Source organism: Medicago sativa, chromosome 2 (genome assembly GCF_051527215.1).
Source record: "Medicago sativa cultivar Bolivia chromosome 2, Bolivia_mono, whole genome shotgun sequence".
NCBI lineage: Eukaryota > Viridiplantae > Streptophyta > Magnoliopsida > Fabales > Fabaceae > Medicago > Medicago sativa.
In genome coordinates this window covers 58,420,963-58,448,729 of record NC_140750.1, presented here as the reverse complement: position 1 = coordinate 58,448,729, position 27,767 = coordinate 58,420,963, and the positions used below count along the sequence as shown (strand labels likewise).

The following is a 27,767-nucleotide window of genomic DNA, read 5'->3' as shown; positions in this document are numbered from 1 at the left end:
TAAGGAGAATACATTGGAAAATTTTTCGCCGTAAGCATAATTTCTTCTATCAATAAGCTATTTGAATAAAAAAAAACAAATTACTTACCTTTTGAGGTATTTTCATAGTCTTTTTTCAGGGTGTTTTTTTTCATCGGTTCTTATCACATAATAGAACAAATAAACTTGTTTATAAAAAAAAAAAATTATGTATTCTAAGGTTTATTTGTGAAAAAATAATGTATCCTAAGGATGAATACTCAAGCTACTCCTATGACCCTCTTCAAGAATCATCTTTTTCATCTCGTCGTTGTCAGGAATGCATATCTTACCTCTGAATCTCAACACACCTTGATCATCAACTCGAAAATCACCATCTGCGATCTGATTACTAGCAATCATCAAGTCTACAAACTTGACATCAACCTTCTGAGCCTCTTTGATACTATTCAAGAAATCACTATTAATCTTCAACATGCCCAACTGCACACTCTGAGGTGCCAATTCACACACCAAGCTCAAGTATCTAAACTGTTCAAGCAATTCAAACTCTTTCACCATCATAGCGGACATGTGCAATGTCTTTCTACTCAAAGCATCAGCAACAACATTAGCTTTACCCGGATGGTAATTCAAACCAAAATCACAATCTTTCAACAACTCTAGCCACCTTCTCTGCCTCATATTCAACTCTTTTTGATCAAATAAATATTTCAGACTTTTATGATCACTAAACACCTCAAATCTAGAACCGTACAAATAGTGCCTCCAAATTTTCAACACAAACACCACATCAGCCAACTCTAAATCATGCGTAGGATAATTCTTCTCATGATTTCTCAACTGCCTAGAAGCATAAGCTACTACCTTACCATCTTGCATAAGCACACCACCTAAGCCCAACTTGGACGCATCACAATATACCACAAAAGGTTCTACTGGCTTCGGTAAAATTAAAATCGGAGCTGTCGTCAATCTTTGCTTCAACTCATTGAAACTACACTCACACTGAGCATCCCACACAAAAGTTTTACCTTTACAGGTCAACTGAGTCAATGGAAATGCCAACTTCAAAAATCCTTCAATGAATCTACGGTAATAACCAGCCAAGCCAAGGAAACTTCAAATCTCAGTAACTGACTTCGGAGTCTCCCATTGTGATACCGCTTCAACTTTCGACGGGTCAACTGCAATACCACTACCAGAAATAATATGGCCAAGAAAACTTACTTCACTTAGCCAAAACTCACATTTTGACAACTTTGCATACAACTTCTTTTCTTTCAGCACCTACAAGACAATCTTCAAATGCTCTGCATGCTCTTCTTCAGTCTTAGAATAAATCAAGATATCATCAATAAATACAACAAAAAATTTATCCAGAAAAGCATGGAAAGTTCTGTTCATATACTCCATAAATACACCAGGTGCATTAGTAACACCGAAAGGCATCACTTTAAATTCATAGTGACCATATCGCGTCCTAAACGCCGTCTTCTGCATATCTTCATCCTTCACCTTAATCTGATGATAACCCGACCTCAAATCAATCTTACTAAATACACGAGCACCCACTAACTGATCCATCAAATCATCAATTCTCGGAAGTGGATACCTATTCTTTATCGTCACTTTATTGAACAGACGGTAATCTATGCACAATCTCATGCTACCATCCTTCTTCTTTACCAACAATACCGGCGCTCCCCAAGGTGAAACACTCGGTCTTACAAACTTCTTATCAAGCATACCTTCTAACTGCTTCTTCAATTCTGCCAACTCGGAAGCTGACATACGGTAAGGGGCCATCGACACAGGCTTCGTACCCGGCACAAGATCAATCGAAAATTCAACCTCCCTCTCTGGTGGTACATCAGGAATCTCATCAGGAAACACTTCTGGAAATTCATTTACAACAGGTAACCTGTCAATCACAGCCTGATTCTCTATAGCTAAATACGCCATTAAAGAAAACATCAAGTTCCCATCATGCTCTAACTGCTTCAGCTGCTTAGTAGATAAAAATTCGGGTCCACTATCTTCTTCAGCAGAAGAAAAGTACACCATCTTTCTAAAAAAATTAATATGCACGTGGTTGTATTCCAACCAGTTCATACCAAGGATCACATCCATACCCGTCAACGGCAAACATACAAGATCAACTTCAAAATCTCTACCAAACATAGATACAAGACAACTCTGACAAACAAGGGAAGTAGTCACTGAACCCTTAGCTGGAGTTTCAACAACCATCTCCTCATTCATACTTGACATAACGAGACCCAACTTATTTGCACAATCAATAGCAATGAAACAATGTGTAGCCCCAGTATCAATAATAGCAATTAAAGGTATACCATTAAAGAAACAAGTACCTCTGATAAGTCGATCTTCATTAACCGTCTGAGTACCGGTCAATGCAAATACTTTCCCACTAGCCTGAGCCTTCTTAGGCTTCTTGCACTGAGAACTAAGGTGACCACGCTTGCATTCAGCCACTGTGTGTCCCTTCTTCCCACAACGGAAACACTTTTTCTCCTCACGTTGATTACATGCATTACTCTTGTGGCCTTTCTCGCCACACTTGTAGCAAACTATCTCAACAGGAACATTAGCACACTTGTGCAATGTCTTTCTACTCAAAGCATCAGCAACAACATTAGCTTTACCCAGATGGTAATTCAAACCAAAATCACAATCTTTCAACAACTCTAGCCACCTTCTCTGCCTCATATTCAACTCTTTTTGATCAAATAAATATTTCAGACTTTTATGATCACTAAACACCTCAAATCTAGAACCGTACAAATAGTGCCTCCAAATTTTCAACACAAACACCACAGCAGCCAACTCTAAATCATGCGTAGGATAATTCTTCTCATGATTTCTCAACTGCCTAGAAGCATAAGCTACTACCTTACCATCTTGCATAAGCACACCACCTAAGCCCAACTTGGACGCATCACAATATACCACAAAAGGTTCTACTGGCTTCGGTAAAATTAAAATCGGAGCTGTCGTCAATCTTTGCTTCAACTCATTGAAACTACACTCACACTGAGCATCCCACACAAAAGCTTTACCTTTACAGGTCAACTGAGTCAATGGAAATGCCAACTTCAAAAATCCTTCAATGAATCTACGGTAATAACCAGCCAAGCCAAGGAAACTTCAAATCTCAGTAACTGACTTCGAAGTCTCCCATTGTGATACCGCATCAACTTTCGACGGGTCAACTGCAATACCACTACCAGAAATAATATGGCCAAGAAAACTTACTTCACTTAGCCAAAACTCACATTTTGACAACTTTGCATACAACTTCTTTTCTTTCAGCACCTACAAGACAATCTTCAAATGCTCTGCATGCTCTTCTTCAGTCTTAGAATAAATCAAGATATCATCAATAAATACAACAAAAAATTTATCCAGAAAAGCATGGAAAGTTCTGTTCATATACTCCATAAATACACCAGGTGCATTAGTAACACCGAAAGGCATCACTTTAAATTCATAGTGACCATATCGCGTCCTAAACGCCGTCTTCTGCATATCTTCATCCTTCACCTTAATCTGATGATAACCCGACCTCAAATCAATCTTACTAAATACACGAGCACCCACTAACTGATCCATCAAATCATCAATTCTCGGAAGTGGATACCTATTCTTTATCGTCACTTTATTGAACAGACGGTAATCTATGCACAATCTCATGCTACCATCCTTCTTCTTTACCAACAATACCGGCGCTCCCCAAGGTGAAACACTCGGTCTTACAAACTTCTTATCAAGCAAACCTTCTAACTGCTTCTTCAATTCTGCCAACTCGGAAGCTGACATACGGTAAGGGGCCATCGACACAGGCTTCGTACCCGGCACAAGATCAATCGAAAATTCAACCTCCCTCTCTGGTGGTACATCAGGAATCTCATCAGGAAACACTTCTGGAAATTCATTTACAACAGGTAACCTGTCAATCACAGCCTGATTCTCTATAGCTAAATACGCCATTAAAGAAAACATCAAGTTCCCATCATGCTCTAACTGCTTCAGCTGCTTAGTAGATAAAAATTCGGGTCCACTATCTTCTTCAGCAGAAGAAAAGTACACCGTCTTTCTAAAAAAATTAATATGCACGTGGTTGTATTCCAACCAGTTCATACCAAGGATCACATCCATACCCGTCAACGGCAAACATACAAGATCAACTTCAAAATCTCTACCAAACATAGATACAAGACAACTCTGACAAACAAGGGAAGTAGTCACTGAACCCTTAGCTGGAGTTTCAACAACCATCTCCTCATTCATACTTGACATAACGAGACCCAACTTATTTGCACAATCAATAGCAATGAAACAATGTGTAGCCCCAGTATCAATAATAGCAATTAAAGGTATACCATTAAAGAAACAAGTACCTCTGATAAGTCGATCTTCATTAACCGTCTGAGTACCGGTCAATGCAAATACTTTCCCACTAGGCTGAGCCTTCTTAGGCTTCTTGCACTGAGAACTAAGGTGACCACGCTTGCATTCAGCCACTGTGTGTCCCTTCTTCCCACAACGGAAACACTTTTTCTCCTCACGTTGATTACATGCATTACTCTTGTGGCCTTTCTCGCCACACTTGTAGCAAACTATCTCAACAGGAACATTAGCACACTTGTGCAATGTCTTTCTACTCAAAGCATCAGCAACAACATTAGCTTTACCCAGATGGTAATTCAAACCAAAATCACAATCTTTCAACAACTCTAGCCACCTTCTCTGCCTCATATTCAACTCTTTTTGATCAAATAAATATTTCAGACTTTTATGATCACTAAACACCTCAAATCTAGAACCGTACAAATAGTGCCTCCAAATTTTCAACACAAACACCACAGCAGCCAACTCTAAATCATGCGTAGGATAATTCTTCTCATGATTTCTCAACTGCCTAGAAGCATAAGCTACTACCTTACCATCTTGCATAAGCACACCACCTAAGCCCAACTTGGACGCATCACAATATACCACAAAAGGTTCTACTGGCTTCGGTAAAATTAAAATCGGAGCTGTCGTCAATCTTTGCTTCAACTCATTGAAACTACACTCACACTGAGCATCCCACACAAAAGCTTTACCTTTACAGGTCAACTGAGTCAATGGAAATGCCAACTTCAAAAATCCTTCAATGAATCTACGGTAATAACCAGCCAAGCCAAGGAAACTTCAAATCTCAGTAACTGACTTCGAAGTCTCCCATTGTGATACCGCTTCAACTTTCGATGGGTCAACTGCAATACCACTACCAGAAATAATATGGCCAAGAAAACTTACTTCACTTAGCCAAAACTCACATTTTGACAACTTTGCATACAACTTCTTTTCTTTCAGCACCTACAAGACAATCTTCAAATGCTCTGCATGCTCTTCTTCAGTCTTAGAATAAATCAAGATATCATCAATAAATACAACAAAAAATTTATCCAGAAAAGCATGGAAAGTTCTGTTCATATACTCCATAAATACACCAGGTGCATTAGTAACACCGAAAGGCATCACTTTAAATTCATAGTGACCATATCGCGTCCTAAACGCCGTCTTCTGCATATCTTCATCCTTCACCTTAATCTGATGATAACCCGACCTCAAATCAATCTTACTAAATACACGAGCACCCACTAACTGATCCATCAAATCATCAATTCTCGGAAGTGGATACCTATTCTTTATCGTCACTTTATTGAACAGACGGTAATCTATGCACAATCTCATGCTACCATCCTTCTTCTTTACCAACAATACCGGCGCTCCCCAAGGTGAAACACTCGGTCTTACAAACTTCTTATCAAGCAAACCTTCTAACTGCTTCTTCAATTCTGCCAACTCGGAAGCAGACATACGGTAAGGGGCCATCGACACAGGCTTCGTACTCGGCACAAGATCAATCGAAAATTTAACCTCCCTCTCTGGTGGTACATCAGCAATCTCATCAGGAAACACTTCTGGAAATTCATTTACAACAGGTAACCTGTCAATCACAGCCTGATTCTCTATAGATAAATACGCCATTAAAGAAAACATCAAGTTCCCATCATGCTCTAACTGCTTCAGCTGCTTAGTAGATAAAAATTCGGGTCCACTATCTTCTTCAGCAGAAGAAAAGTACACCGTCTTTCTAAAAAAATTAATATGCACGTGGTTGTATTCCAACCAGTTCATACCAAGGATCACATCCATACCCGTCAACGGCAAACATACAAGATCAACTTCAAAATCTCTACCAAACATAGATACAAGACAACTCTGACAAACAAGGGAAGTAGTCACTGAACCCTTAGCTGGAGTTTCAACAACCATCTCCTCATTCATACTTGACATAACGAGACCCAACTTATTTGCACAATCAATAGCAATGAAACAATGTGTAGCCCCAGTATCAATAATAGCAATTAAAGGTATACCATTAAAGAAACAAGTACCTCTGATAAGTCGATCTTCATTAACCGTCTGAGTACCGGTCAATGCAAATACTTTCCCACTAGCCTGAGCCTTCTTAGGCTTCTTGCACTGAGAACTAAGGTGACCACGCTTGCATTCAGCCACTATGTGTCCCTTCTTCCCAAAACGGAAACACTTTTTCTCCTCACGTTGATTACATGCATTACTCTTGTGGCCTTTCTCGCCACACTTGTAGCAAACTATCTCAACAGGAACATTAGCACACTTGTGCAATGTCTTTCTACTCAAAGCATCAGCAACAACATTAGCTTTACCCGGATGGTAATTCAAACCAAAATCACAATCTTTCAACAACTCTAGCCACCTTCTCTGCCTCATATTCAACTCTTTTTGATCAAATAAATATTTCAGACTTTTATGATCACTAAACACCTCAAATCTAGAACCGTACAAATAGTGCCTCCAAATTTTCAACACAAACACCACAGCAGCCAACTCTAAATCATGCGTAGGATAATTCTTCTCATGATTTCTCAACTGCCTAGAAGCATAAGCTACTACCTTACCATCTTGCATAAGCACACCACCTAAGCCCAACTTGGACGCATCACAATATACCACAAAAGGTTCTACTGGCTTCGGTAAGATTAAAATCGGAGCTGTCGTCAATCTTTGCTTCAACTCATTGAAACTACACTCACACTGAGCATCCCACACAAAAGCTTTACCTTTACAGGTCAACTGAGTCAATGGAAATGCCAACTTCAAAAATCCTTCAATGAATCTACGGTAATAACCAGCCAAGCCAAGGAAACTTCAAATCTCAGTAACTGACTTCAAAGTCTCCCATTATGATACCGCTTCAACTTTCGACGGGTCAACTGCAATACCACTACCAGAAATAATATGGCCAAGAAAACTTACTTCACTTAGCCAAAACTCACATTTTGACAACTTTGCATACAACTTCTTTTCTTTCAGCACCTACAAGACAATCTTCAAATGCTCTGCATGCTCTTCTTCAGTCTTAGAATAAATCAAGATATCATCAATAAATACAACAAAAAATTTATCCAGAAAAGCATGGAAAGTTCTGTTCATATACTCCATAAATACACCAGGTGCATTAGTAACACCGAAAGGCATCACTTTAAATTCATAGTGACCATATCGCATCCTAAACGCCGTCTTCTGCATATCTTCATCCTTCACCTTAATCTGATGATAACCCGACCTCAAATCAATCTTACTAAATACACGAGCACCCACTAACTGATCCATCAAATAATCAATTCTCGGAAGTGGATACCTATTCTTTATCGTCACTTTATTGAACAGACGGTAATCTATGCACAATCTCATGCTACCATCCTTCTTCTTTACCAACAATATCGGCGCTCCCCAAGGTGAAACACTCGGTCTTACAAACTTCTTATCAAGCAAACCTTCTAACTGCTTCTTCAATTCTGCCAACTCGGAAGCTGACATACGGTAAGGGGCCACCGACACAGGCTTCATACCCGGCACAAGATCAATCGAAAATTCAACCTCCCTCTCTGGTGGTACATCAGGAATCTCATCAGGAAACACTTCTGGAAATTCATTTACAACAGGTAACCTGTCAATCACAGCTTGATTCTCTATAGATAAATACGCCATTAAAGAAAACATCAAGTTCCCATCATTCTCTAACTGCTTCAGCTGCTTAGTAGATAAAAATTCGGGTCCACTATCTTCTTCAGCAGAAGAAAAGTACACCGTCTTTCTAAAAAAATTAATATGCACGTGGTTGTATTCTAACCAGTTCATACCAAGGATCACATCCATACCCGTCAACGGCAAACATACAAGATCAACTTCAAAATCTCTACCAAACATAGATACAAGACAACTCTGACAAACAAGGGAAGTAGTCACTGAACCCTTAGCTGGAGTTTCAACAACCATCTCCTCATTCATACTTGACATAACGAGACCCAACTTATTTGCACAATCAATAGCAATGAAACAATGTGTAGCCCCAGTATCAATAATAGCAATTAAAGGTATACCATTAAAGAAACAAGTACCTCTGATAAGTCGATCTTCATTAACCGTCTGAGTACCGGTCAATGCAAATACTTTCCCACTAGCCTGAGCCTTCTTAGGCTTCTTGCACTGAGAACTAAGGTGACCACGCTTGCATTCAGCCACTGTGTGTCCCTTCTTCCCACAACGGAAACACTTTTTCTCCTCACGTTGATTACATGCATTACTCTTGTGGCTTTTCTCGCCACACTTGTAGCAAACTATCTCAACAGGAACATCTCTACCTCTGGTCTCCTCTCATCATGCATCCTCTGTTTACCCTTGTCAGCAGGGGCACTGTAAGGCTTTGGACGACTCTGCCGTCCTTTACCTCTACGGTCATTCATCACATTGTAATGAGCTTTCGTATCCTCCTCATAAATCCTACAGCTGCTCACCAATTCAGAAAAGTTTCTTATCTTCTGATAACCAATGGCCCGCTTGATATCAACACACAGACCATTCTCAAACTTAATGCATTTCGAAAACTCAGCATTCTCACCCGTATAATGCGGGTAGAACTTAGCAAGTTCAACAAAATTCGCCGCATACCCAGTCACAAACATGTCTCCTTGCTTCAATTCAAGGAATTCAATCTCCTTCTTACCTCGGACATCCTCCGGAAAATATCTGCTCAGGAATTCTCTTCTGAACACAGCCCATGTTATCACAGCACCATCTTGCTCTAGGACAGGAAGCATACTTAGCCACCAATCATCTGCTTCCTCAGCCAACATGTGGGTACCGAAGCGTACCATTTGAGCCTCATTGCACTGCATAACCCGAAAGATTCTTTCTATCTCCTTGAGCCACTGTTGAGCTCCATCTGGGTCATACCTTCCCTTAAAGGTTGGTGGATGATTCCTCAAAAAGGTCTCCAGCAATCTTACACCATCATTAGCACCAGCCCCAACATTGTTCTGTTGTTGCCCCACCACTTGGGCCATAGCTTGCAAAGCGGCAGCCAGGGTAGCATCGTTTCTTCCAGCCATTCTAAAATTCTACACAACAAAGCAAATCAGAACAACAAAGACAACATAGAATTGTCACACAACTCTACTAGGCTCGACACGACTCTACTAGTTGGCCGGACGGACCAACCAGGCTCTGATACCAATTGTAACACCTCGTTCTCCCAACGTCGTAATATTAAATATAATATACATCAGAGTCAAACATATAACGAGGTATTACACTACATATCAAAATTTCATCATAAATAGAAATAATACTATTTATTTAAACAACCATCAACCTCATAAATATCGCAACGGAAATAATTTCTTTTAACATAATCCAGCGTCTACATAACATAGCACAAAGCCCTCAACAAAATCATAATTTTCTTCAATATTATTCTTCAACATTAATAAACCTCCAACAATAAAATACTTGCATAAATACGATACATAAAGAATAAGGAAACATTTGCGACGATCCCCATCCTAATATGTATCAGAGCCCTAGACACTTGAGCCATACCTACTAATCTTCAGAACCTGCAGGTTACCCATACGAAGGGCAACAATTTCAAGCAGAAGGGGTGAGATACACATCCAATAATAATAATATATAATTCATCAAATTAAGGAAAACAACAACAATTCAACAACAAGCATTATCAAGTTCATATATGCGTATATATATATATATATATATATATATATATATATATAACTAAGCATTTAGTTGGTAAGGAGAATACATTTGAAATTTTTTCGCCGTAAGCATAATTTCTTCTATCAATAAGCTATTTGAATAAAAAAAAAAACAAATTACTTACCTTTTGATGTATTTTCATAGTCTTTTTTCAGGGTGTTTTTTTTCATCGGTTCTTATCACATAATAGAACAAATAAACTTGTTTATAAAAAAAAAAAAAAATTATGTATCCTAAGGTTTATTTATGAAAAAATTAATATAATTTATTCATCTTATATAAAAAATTGATGGGTTTTTAAAATTTTCCTTCTATTTCTTAATGTAAACAAGGAAACGTAAAAATGATTTAACTTTTACCAATTTAATAAATAAGATGATAAGAACAAAGACTAAATGTAAGATATTTTCTTATTCTTGTACTTATAAGGTTTTGTTTTGTTTCAATGTAGTGTTAAGAGTTTGATCATCAAATTAGAAAAAATAGTTCAAATTTCATATAAGACAAACTAAAAAACACCTTTTTCATAAACTTTACCCCTAACTTTTCTCTCATAATCACGCGATTCGCGCTTGTGCAATAGCTCTTGGGAGACAAGTTGAGGGAAAGATAGAGGGTGGAATAAAGGTTGAGGGAAAGAGAGATGGTGTAATAGAGACAGAGAGATGGAAAAGATGGTGGTTATGTGTGATGAGAAACAAGAATTTATCAACAAGCTTCCAAATGATGTCTTAACCTTCATCCTTTTTAAACTTTAATTAGGTTGATGAAGCTGTGAGATGCAACATCCTCTCAAAAAGATGGATAGATCTTTCGAAACAAGCTCATCGCATTGAATTCAATGCAAAACACATGATGAAACCCATGACTCAACTCCTACACAAAGGTTCTTTTGATCTCTCTCCATGTATGATAAAAGGAGTTTATAGATATGATATTAAAATCTTTCAATTGATGCATCGTCACTCAGGTGAGTTATCTACTTCTCGACTTTATCATTTTAAAAAGAATCTTTCAATCGGGGAAGTGAATGCTTGGATTAATTTTCTGGTTACAAAAAAGAAGTCGTTGAAAAACCAAAGCCTTGACTGTATAATTGACTCCGTGTTATAATACGATTACATTCTGTATACTTTGCTATTGCTATCAACTATAACTTTTTGCCGATGTCTTTATATTTTTGTTGAATTAACAAAGTCATATCAAAGCAATGTCATTAGTGGTGGCGATGGTGGTGGTTTGTTTTTGATGTTTTCGTGTTGGTGGTGGAGTGTTATTTTGTTAAGACCTCTGTTCACAAAGCGGAAAAGCGGCGCGTATCGGGCACATTTAAGTGTCGCGGACACTAATAATAAAAAATATATTATTATCTAAGGAGTAAGAAAGTATGAAAAATATATATTTTATATTAATATAAATTAAAAGTTAAAGATAATTGATTGGTTTTTCTTATAAAATATTCAGTTTACTTTTATTTTTACTAAATATCTAATTTTTTTTTAGTATTAATATAAAATGTATTTAGTATTAATATAAATGAAAAATAGTTTAAATTTAAATGAAAAATACTTATTTTTTGAATAAAAATGAAAAATATAATTAGCATTAATATCTAGTGTTAATCCCATTGTGTATTTTTTTTTTTTTTATAAAATATATATATATATATATATATATATATATATATATATATATATATATATATATATATATATATATATATATATATATATATGTCCAAGTATTTAGATCCAGTTTCAGGCCCCATTATGACCCAAAGAAAATGATAAAAAAAATAAGACCCAATATTTAAATCTCAGCCCAGTCCAATAAGGTATTATAAAAGTGGGTAGACAACCCTAGTTTTTTTGTAGCCGCCACCTTCTCTATTCTTCTTCATCAATCTTTAGTCAACGAATCACAACAGAGAGCAAGCATAAACTATCAGATCTGTAGAATCCATCTTCACTCACAATTTTTTCCTCTTTCTTTCATCATTCCTCTTTCATTTCTTATCCGTATTATTCTTTTTTACCAGAAAAAATGAAGCAAACATCTTAAGTGAAGGGCTTTCCAGTATTTTACACAGAACCAATGTAATACCCGCTATTGACCCGCACCGCTCCAGTCAGACTCGCCCTCTTTGATTGCTATCTCCAAACGCTCCGCTCCGTCGCAGTCTGTGGCGGTTTGGCTGTTTTGGCCGTTCCGTGCCGCGATAGCGGACGGTATTTACAACAAAGGTTAGAACTATTTCGATCACCTTTCTTTGGTCTATATTTTTTCTTTGCACATTTGATTCTTCCTCTTTTATAAATATGTTGTAATTCAAAAAAAAAATCTTCGAAAAGATCCTTAAGTCATTTAATTTGAGTCATCTCACTTATATGTTGTTCAATGTCAACTTTTCATTCATTTTGGAATTTTTGACATTATAAAATCTTATGGGATCTAGAGAACACACCATAAATATGGCCAAAGGGAGATAATTAAAAGAGGTATAAAGCCACCACAATCTCCTATCCTTTTCTCTATCACTGCTAATTCTTCTACTAGATAAGGAGGAACAAGTGAAAGAGCAGGCTTCAATGTGTATGCATGCAAAACATGTAACAAAACTTTCACTTCATTTCTCCGTAAAACAAAAGAAAAAGAAAAAGAAATGAGGAACGGCTCCTTCATGAACACCTTTAAATGGTACAAAACCCATGATTTGAAAAGATTGTAGTTTTATGTCAAATGTCGATGTTAATTAAGTGACTGGTTGTTTTTTTGTTTGTTATGGAAGTGACAAAACAATTTGTATTTTTCTCACTTTGAACTTGTAGTACACTTTTGCAAGCAAAAAACACTTTTGCATGAAAGAGATAGATTGTTTTGTCACTTCCATAACAAACAAAAAACAATCACTCAATTAGTTAACATCAACATTTGACATAAAACTTCAATATTTTCAAATCATGGGTTTTGAACCATTGAAAGGGGTTCATGAAAGATCCATTCCACATTTCTTTTTCTTTTGTTTTGCAGAAATGAAGTGAAAGTTTTGTTGCATGTTTTGCATGTATACACATTGCAGCCTACTCTTCCACTTGTTCCCCTTCCTCTAGTAGAAGAATAAGCAGTGATAGAGAAAGGGATAGGAGATTGTGGTGGCTTTATAACTCTTTTAATTATCTCCTCTTTGGCCATATTAATGGTGTGTTCTCTAGAGCCCATAAAATTTTATAGTGTCAAAAGTTCTGAAATCAATGAAAAGCTGAAGTTGAACAACTTATAAGTGGGAGGACTCAAATTAAATGTCTTAAGGATCTTTTTTTAATATTATTTTTTTTGAATTACAACATATTTATAAAAGAGGAAGAATCAAATGTGCAAGTAAAAATATACCATGATGAAGAAGATTACTATAAGTTGTAATGATTCAACAGAAGCAGCTGGAAACTTGTTGTCGGTACCAAGAGCTTCCGGTGATCTTTGCATCAATTTGAAGCTAAATGAAAATAATAATGTGTGAGCCTTTGTTGTATTGTTCCTTCCTTTGTCTGTTGGGTTATCTTTTTTGGTTGTAGATTTTTACTTTTGTATGGTTTGGATGCTTATTTTTGTTGTACTGTTCGTAGATTGGGATTTGGACTCGTTGGGTGGTGTGTGGCCTTGTCTTACCATGCTACCTCTTTGTAATGGATAAAAGTACTCATTGTACTATGGTTGAATATATTTGTTTTTGTATGATTTAGATGCTTAAGCCACATTCTTGTTGTGGAGTATCTGGTTATAGTTAGCCAAATGCTTGTTTGTAAGGAGTAAGTCACATTAGTATGTGATCTTATCGAATCTGGTGAGACCTAGAAGACAACAAACTTTTTTGTGGAGAGATAAAATCTTGAGGGTGCTTGGCTTGGAGATCATGGAGGAGAGATGCCCTGTGAGGTCTTGATATTAGCTTTAGATAGGCCAAGAGGATAGTAGTTGGGCCTTTACCTTGTGGCTGGTTTACGACCCTCATGGGACATAAGTAAGTACATTAGAGAAAGTTATTATTAGATCTATATCTTTCTCAAGGGTTATTATTCTTGTGCAGACTAGGACGATTCCATACTATGGTCCACCTTGACATACAAGATGGAAGTTTAGACATTACACTGGGGTGAGCCTCGACTTAGACCGGAACAATATGGTTATGTGTCATTTAGTGCTAGGGCAGTAGAGTTGTATCTTCTCCTTCTGATTAGTAATATCTTGTGATTAGATTAGGGTTTCAAATCAACAAATTTTGTAAACTATATATATGTTTTCCATTTAAAAAAGTATATGAGTTAATGTCATGCACGTAAGGAATATTCATGTCAAAGAAAAATGCAAGTAACGAATAGAATAGAATGAGTGATACAATTTGTGCTGCTATATGGATGGTGTTTCGCAACTTGTTTTTAAAGCTATATTTGTAAATAAATTTGTCGGAGTTATGGTAGAATCACATCTATATTTATTTACATCATCAAAGTTCTTCCCCTTTTTCCCTAAAAAAAAAAAAAGTTTTTCCCCTTTTACTTTTTTATGAACTTTGAATTCTTTATAGTAACTAGCGAAAAGACGGTCACTCACATGTCCGTCTTTTCTCTCTTTTTATTGCACCAACATTTGAAAATTATGAACGGTGTTTTCTTATGAAATTTTAATTTTGATTAAAAGTAAAAATAAATAAAAAATTTCTTTTAAATTATAATAAATCTAACTAATCATGATAATTTATTTCAATGTTATTTACGGGTATGATTGGGATAATGAAAAAATAAGTATAAATACAATCATCTAGTTTTGTTACAGTTTTTAAATGATAAAGGAAAAAATTGTACATTTGTGTTTGTTACACTTTTATTTAATATTTAAATTTATATTGAAAATTGAAGACATTTTTGGAAAGAGAAAACGTCAACTCAAAAGAGCTGAAAGGGTTGTTTTCTTTATATATAATGTAGATTATTTTTTGACAAAGAATGTTTCTTTTAAGCAACAAAAAATTCTTAGGTCATTGCTTTCATATTTTTTTTGGTTACAATGCTAAGAAAAAAAACAAGAAAACAAGACAACAACCAAAGGGAAAAAAAAAAAAGGAAAAGAGCTAATCTCTCAAAAAGAAGGTCCCAGCCGCATCTCCGCAACAAAGAGAGAAGATATGTCAGAGGCAAATCTTGACGAAGAAGCTCAACTTTAGAGGAAGCACCGAGTTTAGCCATGAAATTCGCACATTGGTTCCCTTCACAAAGGGTATGGATAACCGAGACATTTCCTTTCTCAATTAAATCTTTTATGTCTTGAATAAAAACCACATAAACATGATATTTCAAGGAAGGGCCTTTGTTGATATTAATACCATGAAGAGGATCAGCATAGAAAACAAGCTAAGCGATGCCCATGTTTTTAGCCAACAAGAGACCATGATAGATGGCATAGAGCTCGGCATGCTGAATGTCAGAAGAGTTTGGAATGTAACCTGAAAAACCTGTCAAGTAGTAACATGCGTCATTTCTAAGCACTCCACCAAAGCCAGCTCTTATGGGGAGCCCAGACAACTACCATCAACATTGAGAATGACGCCTGAGTTATAGTTGTTATTCCACTTAACTGAAATAGTTTATGGCGCTACATAAGTGACAGTGGTGTAGCAAGAGTTGAGAGTATTATCCATGCCATGAATGTGGAAAATAAGACGGGAAGTGGACCAAATTTCATTACCTAAACACATCATATTTTTGTTCCTCCATTGCTTTTATATTGAAACAAATAAATGTGACATTTTTTATTTGTGAAGGGAATTAAATGTGACAATTCTCCTTGACCAAAAAAAAATGTTGCATTTGTCTTGTACTTTTGTGAGATCATAACTCTCGTTATAATGGTTTCCATAAAAAAAAACTCTCGTTATAATGGTTAAATTATCAATGTAATTAATCAATTGTATGGAGAAGCAGACTTTGTTTGGATTGGTGGTATGAGATGGAATGGAATGGAGTGGGATGAAGTCAAATTCCATTGTTTGGTTTTGTAAAAAAGTAATGGAATGGAATGGAACATGATGGAATCCATTCCATCCAATACCAATCTCTCCTCTTATTTTTCATTCCCCCCGATTTTTGGTGTAAGCAATGGAATGGAACCCATTAATAATGTATTTACTATTTAGTCCCTAATTTCTATTTTATATAAGATGTTTCGTTTCTATGGCATTTTCTATTCACACGTGCTCTTGCGCGCAACCCTTCTTCTCCATTGTGCATTCTTCTTCTTGTAGAGCCACATAGATCCTTTGAATTGCACACCATTGATATCCTAGTGACAATGCAATCAAAATTCTCCTCTGTGTACCTGATGACAGCATTTCAACAGACTTAATGTTTGATATTTTTAGCAAAATTAATAGATGTAGGATTGGTATTTTTACAACATGTCTTATATGTGGGTTAAGCTACGTACTGTTATATTTTCTTTTTTTACAGAGTGGTGTTAAACTTCTTAATAAAATATATTATATTATAGTGTAATTTTGATCGTTAGGGGGATGGATAGACACAAGATGCAAGAAATGCACCTATATGAAACAAGGGCAAAAAAGGAATAAAATAGTTATAACTCATCCCTCTCCGTTTACTCTCCAAGCAATGGGATAAAATTTTTATTCCATTCCGTTATAAAATATCCAAAAAGTGGAATGGAATCTCCATTCCATTCCACTCCATTCAATTCTGTTCCATTCTGTTCCGCTCCGTTCGTTTTAAATTATCCAAACAGAACGTAAGTGAATCGACGGGTACGTACATTGAGTTATTTTTTGTTTTTGAGGTAATATTGATTTTTCTTATTCAATCCTGGTTAGTTGGACCATTATATTATTCTCACTACATCGGCCATATCATCATTCAATATATTATTTAGGGGGAATTGTTAAGGGTCAATTGTCTTATGATTCAGTTCGGTTCAATTTTTTTAATTTTTTTTAAAAAAGCTCTAGATTAAATTATTCGAAGCATGGGTTTTGAATATAAATGGAGACCCTCGATTCATGCTTATGTGTTCATTAGAGGCTTTCAATAATTATGGTCAATGGTTGTCCAACTCAGGAAATTAATATCCAAAGAGGTCTCGAGTATGGTGTCCTTTTAGCTCTGTTCCTTTTTCTGTTGGGGGAGGAACAATTGAGTAATATCAAGATAACCGAGGAGTTGGCAGTGTTTTAGGGTTTTAAGATAGGCTTTGGTGAGTGTCATACCCTAATTTTTGACCTAAGATCTTACATTCATACACCCTCTGATCCGGAATATTCTATGACTTTTCAAGGAAAATTTCAGCAGAAAGGTATTTTAAAATACCTCATTTTTTTTGTCCCGATTTGGACCCTCTTCTCAATGTTTTTATTTTTAGTCCTTTTATTCTTCTTTTTATTTTACTTTATTCCCATCTTTTTATTTTTTATTTCTATTTCTTATTTTTATTTTATTTTACTTCTTCTTATTATTTTATTTTAGTTTATTCTTAATTATCATTTTATTTTATTAGAAACAATGTCCAAATAGTGTCCAATAGGTCTAAAAAAATAATTTGTCCGAGGTCCAATTTTTCCTCTTCTTTTTTCACGCCACAATCAATTGCAGACTGCAAAAGTCAGCTTTCATTCTTTCCTTTTTTCACCAAAAACGTGTTTCCTCATTCATTTCTCATCAATGCTTTTTAAATCAATTTCCATTCTGGAAATGTGAATTGACCTTAAAAGGAATTGCAAGGAACAGAAACAAGGACAACAATTTCACACACAATTTGAACCACACAATTTTCACACACAGTAACACACAAAAACCCGCATTAAGAGTCAGTAAGCAACAAATCTCAACAACAACAACCTGCAAAAATTCAACCCAAGCCACAGATCCATCCCAAATTAGATCCAGAAGGTATAGTGTTTTATAGATCTAGGGCTTTTGAGTCTTATTTTTGTTGTGTGTAGAAAATATAAAAATCGAAGAAGAAAAAGAAAAGGGAAGAAGAAGCCTCGAAAAAAAAAAGGATTTTTCTCCGGCGGCGGCGCCGCCACCTAGGGTGGCTGGCCAAATGTAAACCATAAATCAGAAAAAGTGTGTGTCCTTTTATTTCTTTACCGCTTTATATATATATATATATATATATATATATATATATATATATATAATGCAAAAAAAATAGGTTAGGTTAAAGGATTTTGTGGTGATCCAACGTCACTACGAAATTCCTACGTTTTATTTTATTGCTACATTAGTTTTAATTAATTAAAAACAACAAAAACATGCAAATAACCAAAATTCACAAAAATCTTTTTTTATAACAAACCTTGAGACTAAATCAAGTGATTCCCATTTTTATTTTATTTTCTTAATCAAATTTCAATCAACTTAATTATGCTTTGAGTTATATTCTTTTAATATAAAAAAACACAAACAAATTCTTATTTTCCACTTGGCTTTTATTTACAAACCCTTTCAAAAATCTAATAAAAAACACAAAACAAATCAGACGGTAGTTTTACCCCGAACTACGAGGTTTTGATCCCTCACGGGTACGTAGGTAAAGGACCATGTCCTTCCAAACCATAAAAAATGTAAATAAAAACAATCTTCTTTTTTCTTTTAATCACTACTCTAATTCCGTCTTTAAAAAATAAGCAAGTTATAGCTGAGAATATAAATAAAATCAAGAGGTTTTTGTAGGATACTACGAACATAAAGGGTGTTAATACCTTCCCTTTATGTAACTAACCCCCGAACCACAAAATCTTTAAAATGGTTTATTTGAACTTTTTCCCATTCTCTTTAAAAATTAAAAGTTCAAGTCGTGAATAAAAATAGTGAGTCAAAGCTAATTATATAGCTATGATATCCGAAAAATGACGCGATAGTAAGGTTAGTTGTGTCCCACCCCACCTGTAACACCCCTATTTTCGCTAGGATTATTTATTTATTTATTAAATTTATTTAATTTCTTATTTGATGTGTTTGAGTTGAGATTAGTATATTTTTAGACGATAGGGGTATTTTGATCATTTAAAGAGTAAGGGTAATTTAGTTATTTTAGAATGAAGTGTATTTTAGTAATTTTGGGCATGGAGAGTTATTTAATGAAATTAGTAGTTTATTGAGTAATTAATGGAATAGTGGTGTATGGGTAATAGTGAGGGTTTTAATGAAGCAATTATGTAGTAATATTTTATGAGCGATTGAAAGTTACTAAGCTCATTAGTATATAATAATATAAGAAGTCTTTGTGAAAATTATGTCAAGAGCTCATTTGTCACAATTGAGATAAAAGAGGCAAAGTGGGAGAAGAAAGAAAAATAGAGAAAGAGGAAGAAAGAAGAATTTCAAGGGAGAAGAAGATCTAGCTTGAAGAAACTCAAAAGGGAGAGTAGATTAGAGCGTAGGGTCTAACTTTTGGAAGTTTAAGGTAAGAGAGAAGTTTACCTTACCATTTAGAGATTATGAATGATAGCTTGTTTTGGATCGATACAAGAGCATCCGGTGATCTTTGCATCAATTTGAAATAATTTAAGGATTATATATATATATATGAGGATGTATATTATGAGAATGACTATCTTATATGAGAATGATGAGAATGATCATCAACCATTTGATCAAAAATAAATGGTTGAGATTAAAAACTCACATATATACCTCACCTTATTACATCAATTCTCATAAACTCATTTCCCTTTTCATCTTCTTCTCTCCACAATCATCACTCCCATAAATATGATTTAAACTAGAGATTTAATACTAGGATTTTACATGATAAACTTCCTAGGTTCTTTCTCTCTCACCTTTTTTTTTTTTTTTTCCTTTTTGTAAAAATACATGAATCCTTTTTTAATATAAATTGTAAATGTATGTGATAATTAAATTGTCACCGCCTCCCTTCTCTGTGCTCATCACTTTCAAATGTGTACAATGCTATTTTCGTTTGTAAATCCAAAATCACAACAATGGTTGAAATTGAGTTTGACTTTTCATTGTCGTCATTCTGATTGTGCCTCCGGCGACGGCGGTTTCGCGATTGTGGATCTGAAATCGTGTTTCCCTTTCGCCTTGTGTTTTCAGCTCTCTCATGTTTCCATGGAGTTTCAACATGTCTGTATCATTTAATGTATCAGAACAATCAAAAATATAAAACAAAACTAATTTACTTTTAATTGTTTTCTTAGTTTATTCAAAAAAAATTTGTTTTCTTAGTATACAACGAATTCAAGATGACTTAATTAGATGGAATATTATTTAATTTTGTTTAGCTATGATTGTGGGAGAAAAAAAATGAAAAGGGAAAGAGTTTATGAGAATTGATGTAATAAAGTGAGGTACATATGACTTTTTAATCGCAACCATTTATTTTTGATCTAATGGTTGATGATCATTCTCATCATTCTCATATAAGATAGCCATTCTCATAATATACATCATCTATATATATATATATATGTGTGTGTGTGTGTGTGTGTGTGTGTGTGTGTTTTTAAGTGCATAAAAAGCTTATAATCAAGCTTGTAATTATGAAGTAGAAAAACATTTAAAAATCCAAAACACATAACCAAAAAAATAAACACAAGTCTTATACCAACTTGGATTGTTCAAAACCCAAGATTATTCATATTAAAAATACCTTCTTTTTTTCCTAACAATAAGCACTTATCTTACATCCATAATTTCTCTTATATAGTACCTCATGTTTGAGATCAAAGGAGAGTTTGAGAGTGATCTTTGGATATGATAATAATAAAACACTTTTTATGCTAGGAAGCTCTTCACCTTAGGGTTGTTACCCACTTGTTAAAACTACCACCATATTTTCTAGAATACATTGCTCCAGGTTTAAGATCGAAGGACAATTTAAAAGAACGCTTTGGGTATGAAAGCAGACAATTAGTTGCTACAACTTCATTCCAGGAGCAATCATCCAAAAACCAGATTGTAATATTCTCTATAACTTCACCGTTTAATATTAAGTACTTGACAAATTCATATTCAAACTCTCCACCTGTATATCCCCTTATGCAAAGAGACTTTAGTTGGTAAGTGACACACCGACACGGCTCCCTTTTTTGCCAAAACAAGACTCCTGGGTACGGTAAACAAGCATTGTCATTCTGATCAGTTACGCCACCATTGTAAATGTAATCCATATTGACCTAGAACAAATTGAAGAAAAAAACATTTCATGGATATAGCTAAGTAGTTCGCAATAAAATATGACTAACTCGACTACAACATTTTTCACGCAGAAAAAATAATCTTCATATTATGACAATATTTTTTTTATTGCATATTCAGTCTAAGACCTGTATGATTTAACACATGTAACATAAAATAAATATAGTTTTTAACATATGGCTGAAGTAAACCTAAACGCACCTGATTATTTATTTGAAGATTCTTTAGTTGATGGCTGGACTTAAGTGCAAACGAAAGAGCTATTAAATTTCTATTATTTGTAAAATCTAGGTCGAGACAGAGGGTAACCAAATTGTCAAATATACTCCTCATGCAACCTCGGCGAACCTAAGAAAATAAGGACATATTGTTATAATAATATACATAAATATATAATGTTAAATTATGAAAATTACAATAGGGCTTAAGTTATTGACATAAATTATTGGGTTCCAACAAGAACAAATTACTTCATAGGCAAATCAAAACATTGGATTATATCCTTATTAATTCCAGTTAATCAAATGTATCTATGCAAAAAGCACAAACTATTGACATTGATTCATGGGCAAACTGAAATATTGTAGATACGAGAAGAAAAACTCACTGAAATGCCACCGCAAATTTCAACAATATCCCTTGTTGCTAAATGCCTCCCGAGATTTTTCACATCATTGCAAATACGGATAACATGGAGATTTGGGGTCTCGAAAATTAGATCTTCATTATTACATACAATGGTTCCAATCTCAATGACTTCAATGTTAGTTGCAGAAATCAACATCCTATGCACGATCATATCAAAAAATTTAAAATATTTGAGACTTGGGCTATCAATCTTGACCCCATCTCCAAATAAATAACATTTTTCAAGGGTGAGATTTTCAAGTGACAAACATTGAGAGAGAATGTCTTCAAAATCATTTGATTCAACACGAACGTTGTTAAGAGTAAGAGTGTTCAAAACATGGTGGGGATTAGGGGAAAATGTAGTTTTCAAATAATAGTTCTTCAATTCCAAAACCTTAAAACTAGTTAAAACATCAAAAGGCATAAAAAGGATTTCACCAAATTTTGTCCAATCACCATTAATATTTTGTAGATCATTGGATTCAAGTTCCAATGAAACGTTTAATACCCCTTTCTCTAGTAGTTTCTTCATCCACCTTACAACGTCCCCGCTTGCACAACTCTCTAACATATGTCTAATGCTGCAACTTTTCAAAGGACCGATATGATCATCAATAATTGATTTCATCAACAAGGCCGATTTTGCAATTGGATCCAAAAATGCATTCGCATATTTAAGAGGAATCTGTCATGCACAAATTTTAGGAATCTATATCATATTTCGAAAGAATTAAGAATTGAAAGTTCATCTATTTTATTACAAAAAGGGAAGTAAAAACTTGGAATTAGATTCTCTATGGTCATTTCTAAACAACTCTCAAACAAAGCTTGAACCAAATGATTAACCTAACTATTGAAATATCACTGCTCTATACTTTTTTATTAATCTAATTGTAGTATTGGAAAGGATGGATGAACTAGAGAGAATTAAGTCAACCAAGAAAAAAATCAAATCAAAAATCGTTATTTCAACGTAAAGAGATTGATTAAATTTTATTAACTTACAATCGTAAAACATGTAAGAAAAAATTTGTAAATACTATTAAATGATTTCTCTAAGAGTGTACCTGTTTGCGAAGCATTGCCAATTCAAGGCGCTTATTTTTATCATAAGTTTCAATATAAACTTTGATCAACGATTTCAACATTTCTCTTTGGTTAAAACTCAGTTGCGAAGAGTACTTCCAAATTGTTTTCCAACGATGGGAAAGCACACTAGTTCTCACAGCATCGGTTGCCGGTAGGAAAGAAACTATAGAAGGTAGAAACACATCAGGAAGATTGTTGAACAGATCTTCTTCTTCATCCATATCTCTCACTTCTTTCTCCACTCCTTCCCCCATTCTTAGTTCACTTGGTCTGAAGAAGGATCTAACAAAAAGGATAGCAATTATTGGCTTTTGTAAGAAATGATAAGAAAATGAAAGATGAAGGAGCATGAATTTTGTTTAACTCTTAGCGACAACTCAATATTTTTCTCTATCATCTACATGATTTGGAAAACCAGACCATGATCTTTTATAAGAGAAAAGCACATCTTATAGTCAAATCTATAATAAATAGATCCCTTTTTTACTATTCTTTATTTATTTTTATTATGATTATTATTATCTGGTCAAATAAGTAGTCAATTAATTTCAAATTTTAATTAATTAATTTATGTGTATTTATTTGAAGTTTAAATTCAAACCTTTATAATATTCTCTCTTTTTTTGGTCAAAACCTTTATAATATTCTATTTTTAATACTATTATTATTTGGTAGTTTGAGTCAAAGTTAATTCCACGCCCGTTATGAATCTTGATAGATTACTAAAAAGATATATTAAATCATGGTAACTTACATAATACAACATTGACCATTATAAATAATTATAAAAAATCTACAACCTTTTAGAGGATAGTTCCATCTCCCTAAAACAAACTACTAAATAGTTACGTACACAATTTAATTTATTTTAGTATATTTCTATACCATATGAAAGATTTTGATTACTATAGAAAAGTTATTTATTTATCAATGGCACCGTTTTTTTTAAGGGGGGTAAATAGCACCATTTATTAGTTTCAATGGATCACAAATTGGTATATGTTGTGTTAATGAAAAATAATTAAATTTAATTTAAGTCTGTTGGAAGATTGTGAAAATAATATCTTATTTTCATGAGTTGAATCCACCGACGAAGTCCTTCAATGTGAGATAAAATTGTTGTTGGGCTTCGGGAGCTCACCCCAGTCAATCGGAAACTAGGAGGTTCTCAAAAAACTGGACCAGGAGTGGCGGAAGAAAAAGAAAAGTAACCTTTGGCATCTTGACCACCAGGACTGTGGAAAGACCTGGAGGAGTGCTTATAAATGACCTCCCGAGAGGCCACAGAGCTGGCCTCTCCACTAGGTAGCGGCTCCGGTAATTATCAATGGGACAAATAAAAGGCTCAAAGAAGTTGACGGGTTGGACGAAATATAAGAGTCAATGATGTGAAGACCCACTCTAACCTTTCCATTAAGGGTGGAAGATATAGAGGAAGGTTTTCACCCAAGCCACAATTACATAACACTCACACTCTGGAGAAAGCTTGAATATAGCCCTAACATAAGGGATGAAACTGGCATGGAGCAACCTACAGTCGATTCAGCACGCTGGTCTCGAACGGGGAGAAAAGGATCTTGTCCCCAATTTAGTAAAGGACACACCCATGCACGTCATGAAGACACGTCGTTAGGGGATGCATACACAGTCCTCGAAGAAATGGGCCTCCACGGTCCAAACACTGGGAACATCTGAAAGCACGTTAGGCAGACGTCGGGTATGACAGCCAGGAACCCTAAAGACAGAAACCTGCCCCAAGACTTCTTCGCTAACAAAATGGAGCCCGACCATGTAATTAGCAGGAATGATCGGTCCACCTTGTGAATAGCTTCCCCCTCCTAACCGTAGTCATGGACATGTCCACAAAGAAGAGGTCATGGTTAGACAGGAGGTGTGACAATCATATCCACTAAAGGCTAGATAACCGACAGCAGACAAACAAAGAATTCAGAAGTTTGCGGCTCAAACCAGGCAAACACTACACTGGGAGAATAAAAATTATCTTGGGCTTTAGACTGGAATAATCTAAGGAAAGCAAGCAGAGGCAACAAGGGTATCCCTATCGTACTTTGAAGACAACGATGGTAAGCAAAAATAAAACCAGATGGAAGAATTGCGGAGGAAAACACCACAAAAAAGGCCCTAAATAAGAATGAACCCACTCATTCCACTCCCTCGAAGTGGTGTAGCCTGTTATACCCTAATTTTGGACCTAAAAATACTTGTTCAATTCTTCTTTTCTTGCATTATAAGTCATTTGAACTATCTCTGATCAATTGCGTCTTTCTCTGCATTTTATTTCAATGTTATTTGCAAAATTCACATAAAAGGGTATTTTAGTCATTTCCTGCATTCAATTCATTTTAATCTTTGAAAATTGTTTGAGTCTTTTAAATTGGTTTGTATAAGTCCTTGTCTCAATCTCATGTCAAAATTCATTTTAAAAATTGCATTTGAAGTCATTTTGAGTCAGTTTTGCCCCTAGGGGCATTTTAGTCTTTTCATGTGTTAAAGCCCTGTTTAAATTCTAAAAAATTGTCTCTGAGTCTTGGATAAGTTCTTGCTTTAATTTCCTGTTAAAAATCCATTTTAAAATTTCATCTGAGTCATTTTTAGTCGTTTTAAGCCCCTAGGGGCATTTTGGTCATTTCACATAATATTTCTGATTCGTTTTAGACTGCTTTGTCGTTTTTAATCGTCTCGCTTTACGTTAATTTTCAATTTACTTTTTCAACTCAATTTTAGTTTTAATTTTCATTTTAGTCCGCGCACTTTTGTCATTTGCATTTTAATCCCTTTTTAAGTTTGTTAGAGTCCAAGTGCCATGTGTCCAAATGTTATTGGTCTTTAAAAGTTTGTTACAAGTCAAGTCCATGTGGCATTTCCTCATTGGTCCAAGGCTTACCACATCATCTATAAATGGGTCAAAGTCAAGTCAAAGTCGACACAATTAATCATTCAATCATTCACACAAAAAAGCCACAAAAATTTCTTTCTTTTCCCTCTTTTCTTCTCTCACGTAACAACTTTTCCTCCACCATTTTTCTCACCTCTAACTAACTCCACCACCATAACTAACTCACTTCAACCACCCTAACCAACTCTAACCACCTCCATCCTCATCTTTAACCTCCATCACCACCACCAAAACCACCGTAATCCACCACCTTCATCATTCAATTTTCACAATCACACCACCAAAATCCAATCCAAAAAAAATTCAGTTTCACCATCAATTCACGTCCATCATCGTATGCAACATCACCGTGTTCCAATCCAGAAGAATGAGCGGAAATCCGGACTGTTCGGAAGAAGGAAAGGCTGCGTAGTGAAGAACATGGGAAAAAACGCAAGAATTTACAACAAAGCATAATCCAGTCGAATCCAATAATGTTCAGGTCAGATTAAAGCCGCGAACGCAGATTCAACGCATTCAAATCCATCGCAAGCAAGGTCAAGAAAGCTTCCAACGACAACGGAACGGACGGAAGGAAAGAGGAGGAAATCGCAGGCTGTTGCTGTACACAAATTCGAAGCTTATCATCAAGTGAACAGAGGTAATATGTACTCATTTTCGTGTTCTTATTCCTTTGTTTTGTATGGTGTGAGTTTGTAGATCTAGCGTTTCTAAAAGACTTTTCGAAAAAACTAAGTTCGGATTTGGAATGAGGAAGAAAAATGATGTGTGAATATGTAATTTGTTTTGAATTTGGAGTGTTTTGAAACTCCGGCACGGTGGTGCCACCACCAACCACCGTGCCGGAAGATGCATGATTGTCGGAGAAGAAGGTGGTGACCAGCGCTGCATTTTTAGTAAAAGGGAGAGAGGAAAACACGTTTGAGGGAAAGAGAGAATGAAGGTCCTGTATTGTGTTTCTCCATTTATACTACACTCCTATCTTAACCCATTTTATTAAACTAACCATAACCCATGGGTCTGACCCATGCCTGCTCCATAACCCGCACCAAACCCAAGCCCATTGCTACTTCCTACAGCCCATAACTGTCTCATGCCATGCCTGCTACGTGAACCCCCCCTTTTCCTGCATGTTTCACTAATTTCTCGCTGTTTACACCCCCCGCATGTTTCAAAATCTTTGATAAAATTCCTAAAAAATTTTCATGTATTCTTGATCATTTTCTTGACATTTTTTTGGTGTTTTTATGTGTTAAATCTTGGTTAAAAAATATGTAGTATTTTCTTGTTAAAAGTTTACCATTTTTTGTTGAAAATTGTGAAATTTTACATGTGTTTGTGTCTAAAAATTCTCTAAAAAATTCCAAAAAATTCATACATATTTCTTGATAGTTTTGTGGTATTTTTGTGATAATTGTTGCATGTTAAAATTGATAAAAATATATGTGGAGTTTTCTTGTGATTTTATGTTACTTTTTGATGATTTCTTGTGAAAATTTTGCATGATCTTGTCCCTTAATCTTGAATATTCGATATGGAACCTTGTTATATGAGTTTTATGAAATTTGTGATTGTGAATCCATGAAATTGGTGTTGTTCGTGAATATGTCATTAATGCCTTGTGTTCCAAGTTTTGTTTGTGAATAAATAATGTAAAATTTGCCTAATTTTTTGTCTTAAATGCTTGGTAGTGTATATTCCTTTAATCCTCTTTGTGAAAATTGAATTGAAATTCTTTGAAAACT

General features: G+C 35.1%; 1 protein-coding gene and 1 pseudogene across 1 annotated transcript; both read right to left on the bottom strand.

Moving 5' to 3' along the window:
- Positions 1-225: 225 nt before the first annotated feature.
- Positions 226-13,350, bottom strand: LOC146949291 (uncharacterized; annotated as a pseudogene).
- Positions 13,351-20,688: 7,338 nt separating this feature from the next.
- Positions 20,689-23,372, bottom strand: LOC146949290 (F-box protein At1g80960-like). The gene is made up of 4 exons (XM_085741511.1): positions 23,084-23,372; positions 21,994-22,701; positions 21,588-21,734; positions 20,689-21,364 (listed from the first exon to the last, which is right to left on the bottom strand). The coding sequence occupies exons 1-4, from the start codon at positions 23,357-23,359 to the stop codon at positions 20,981-20,983; spliced, it is 1,515 nt and encodes a 504-aa protein (XP_085597637.1). The 5' UTR covers positions 23,360-23,372; the 3' UTR covers positions 20,689-20,980.
- Positions 23,373-27,767: the final 4,395 nt, after the last annotated feature.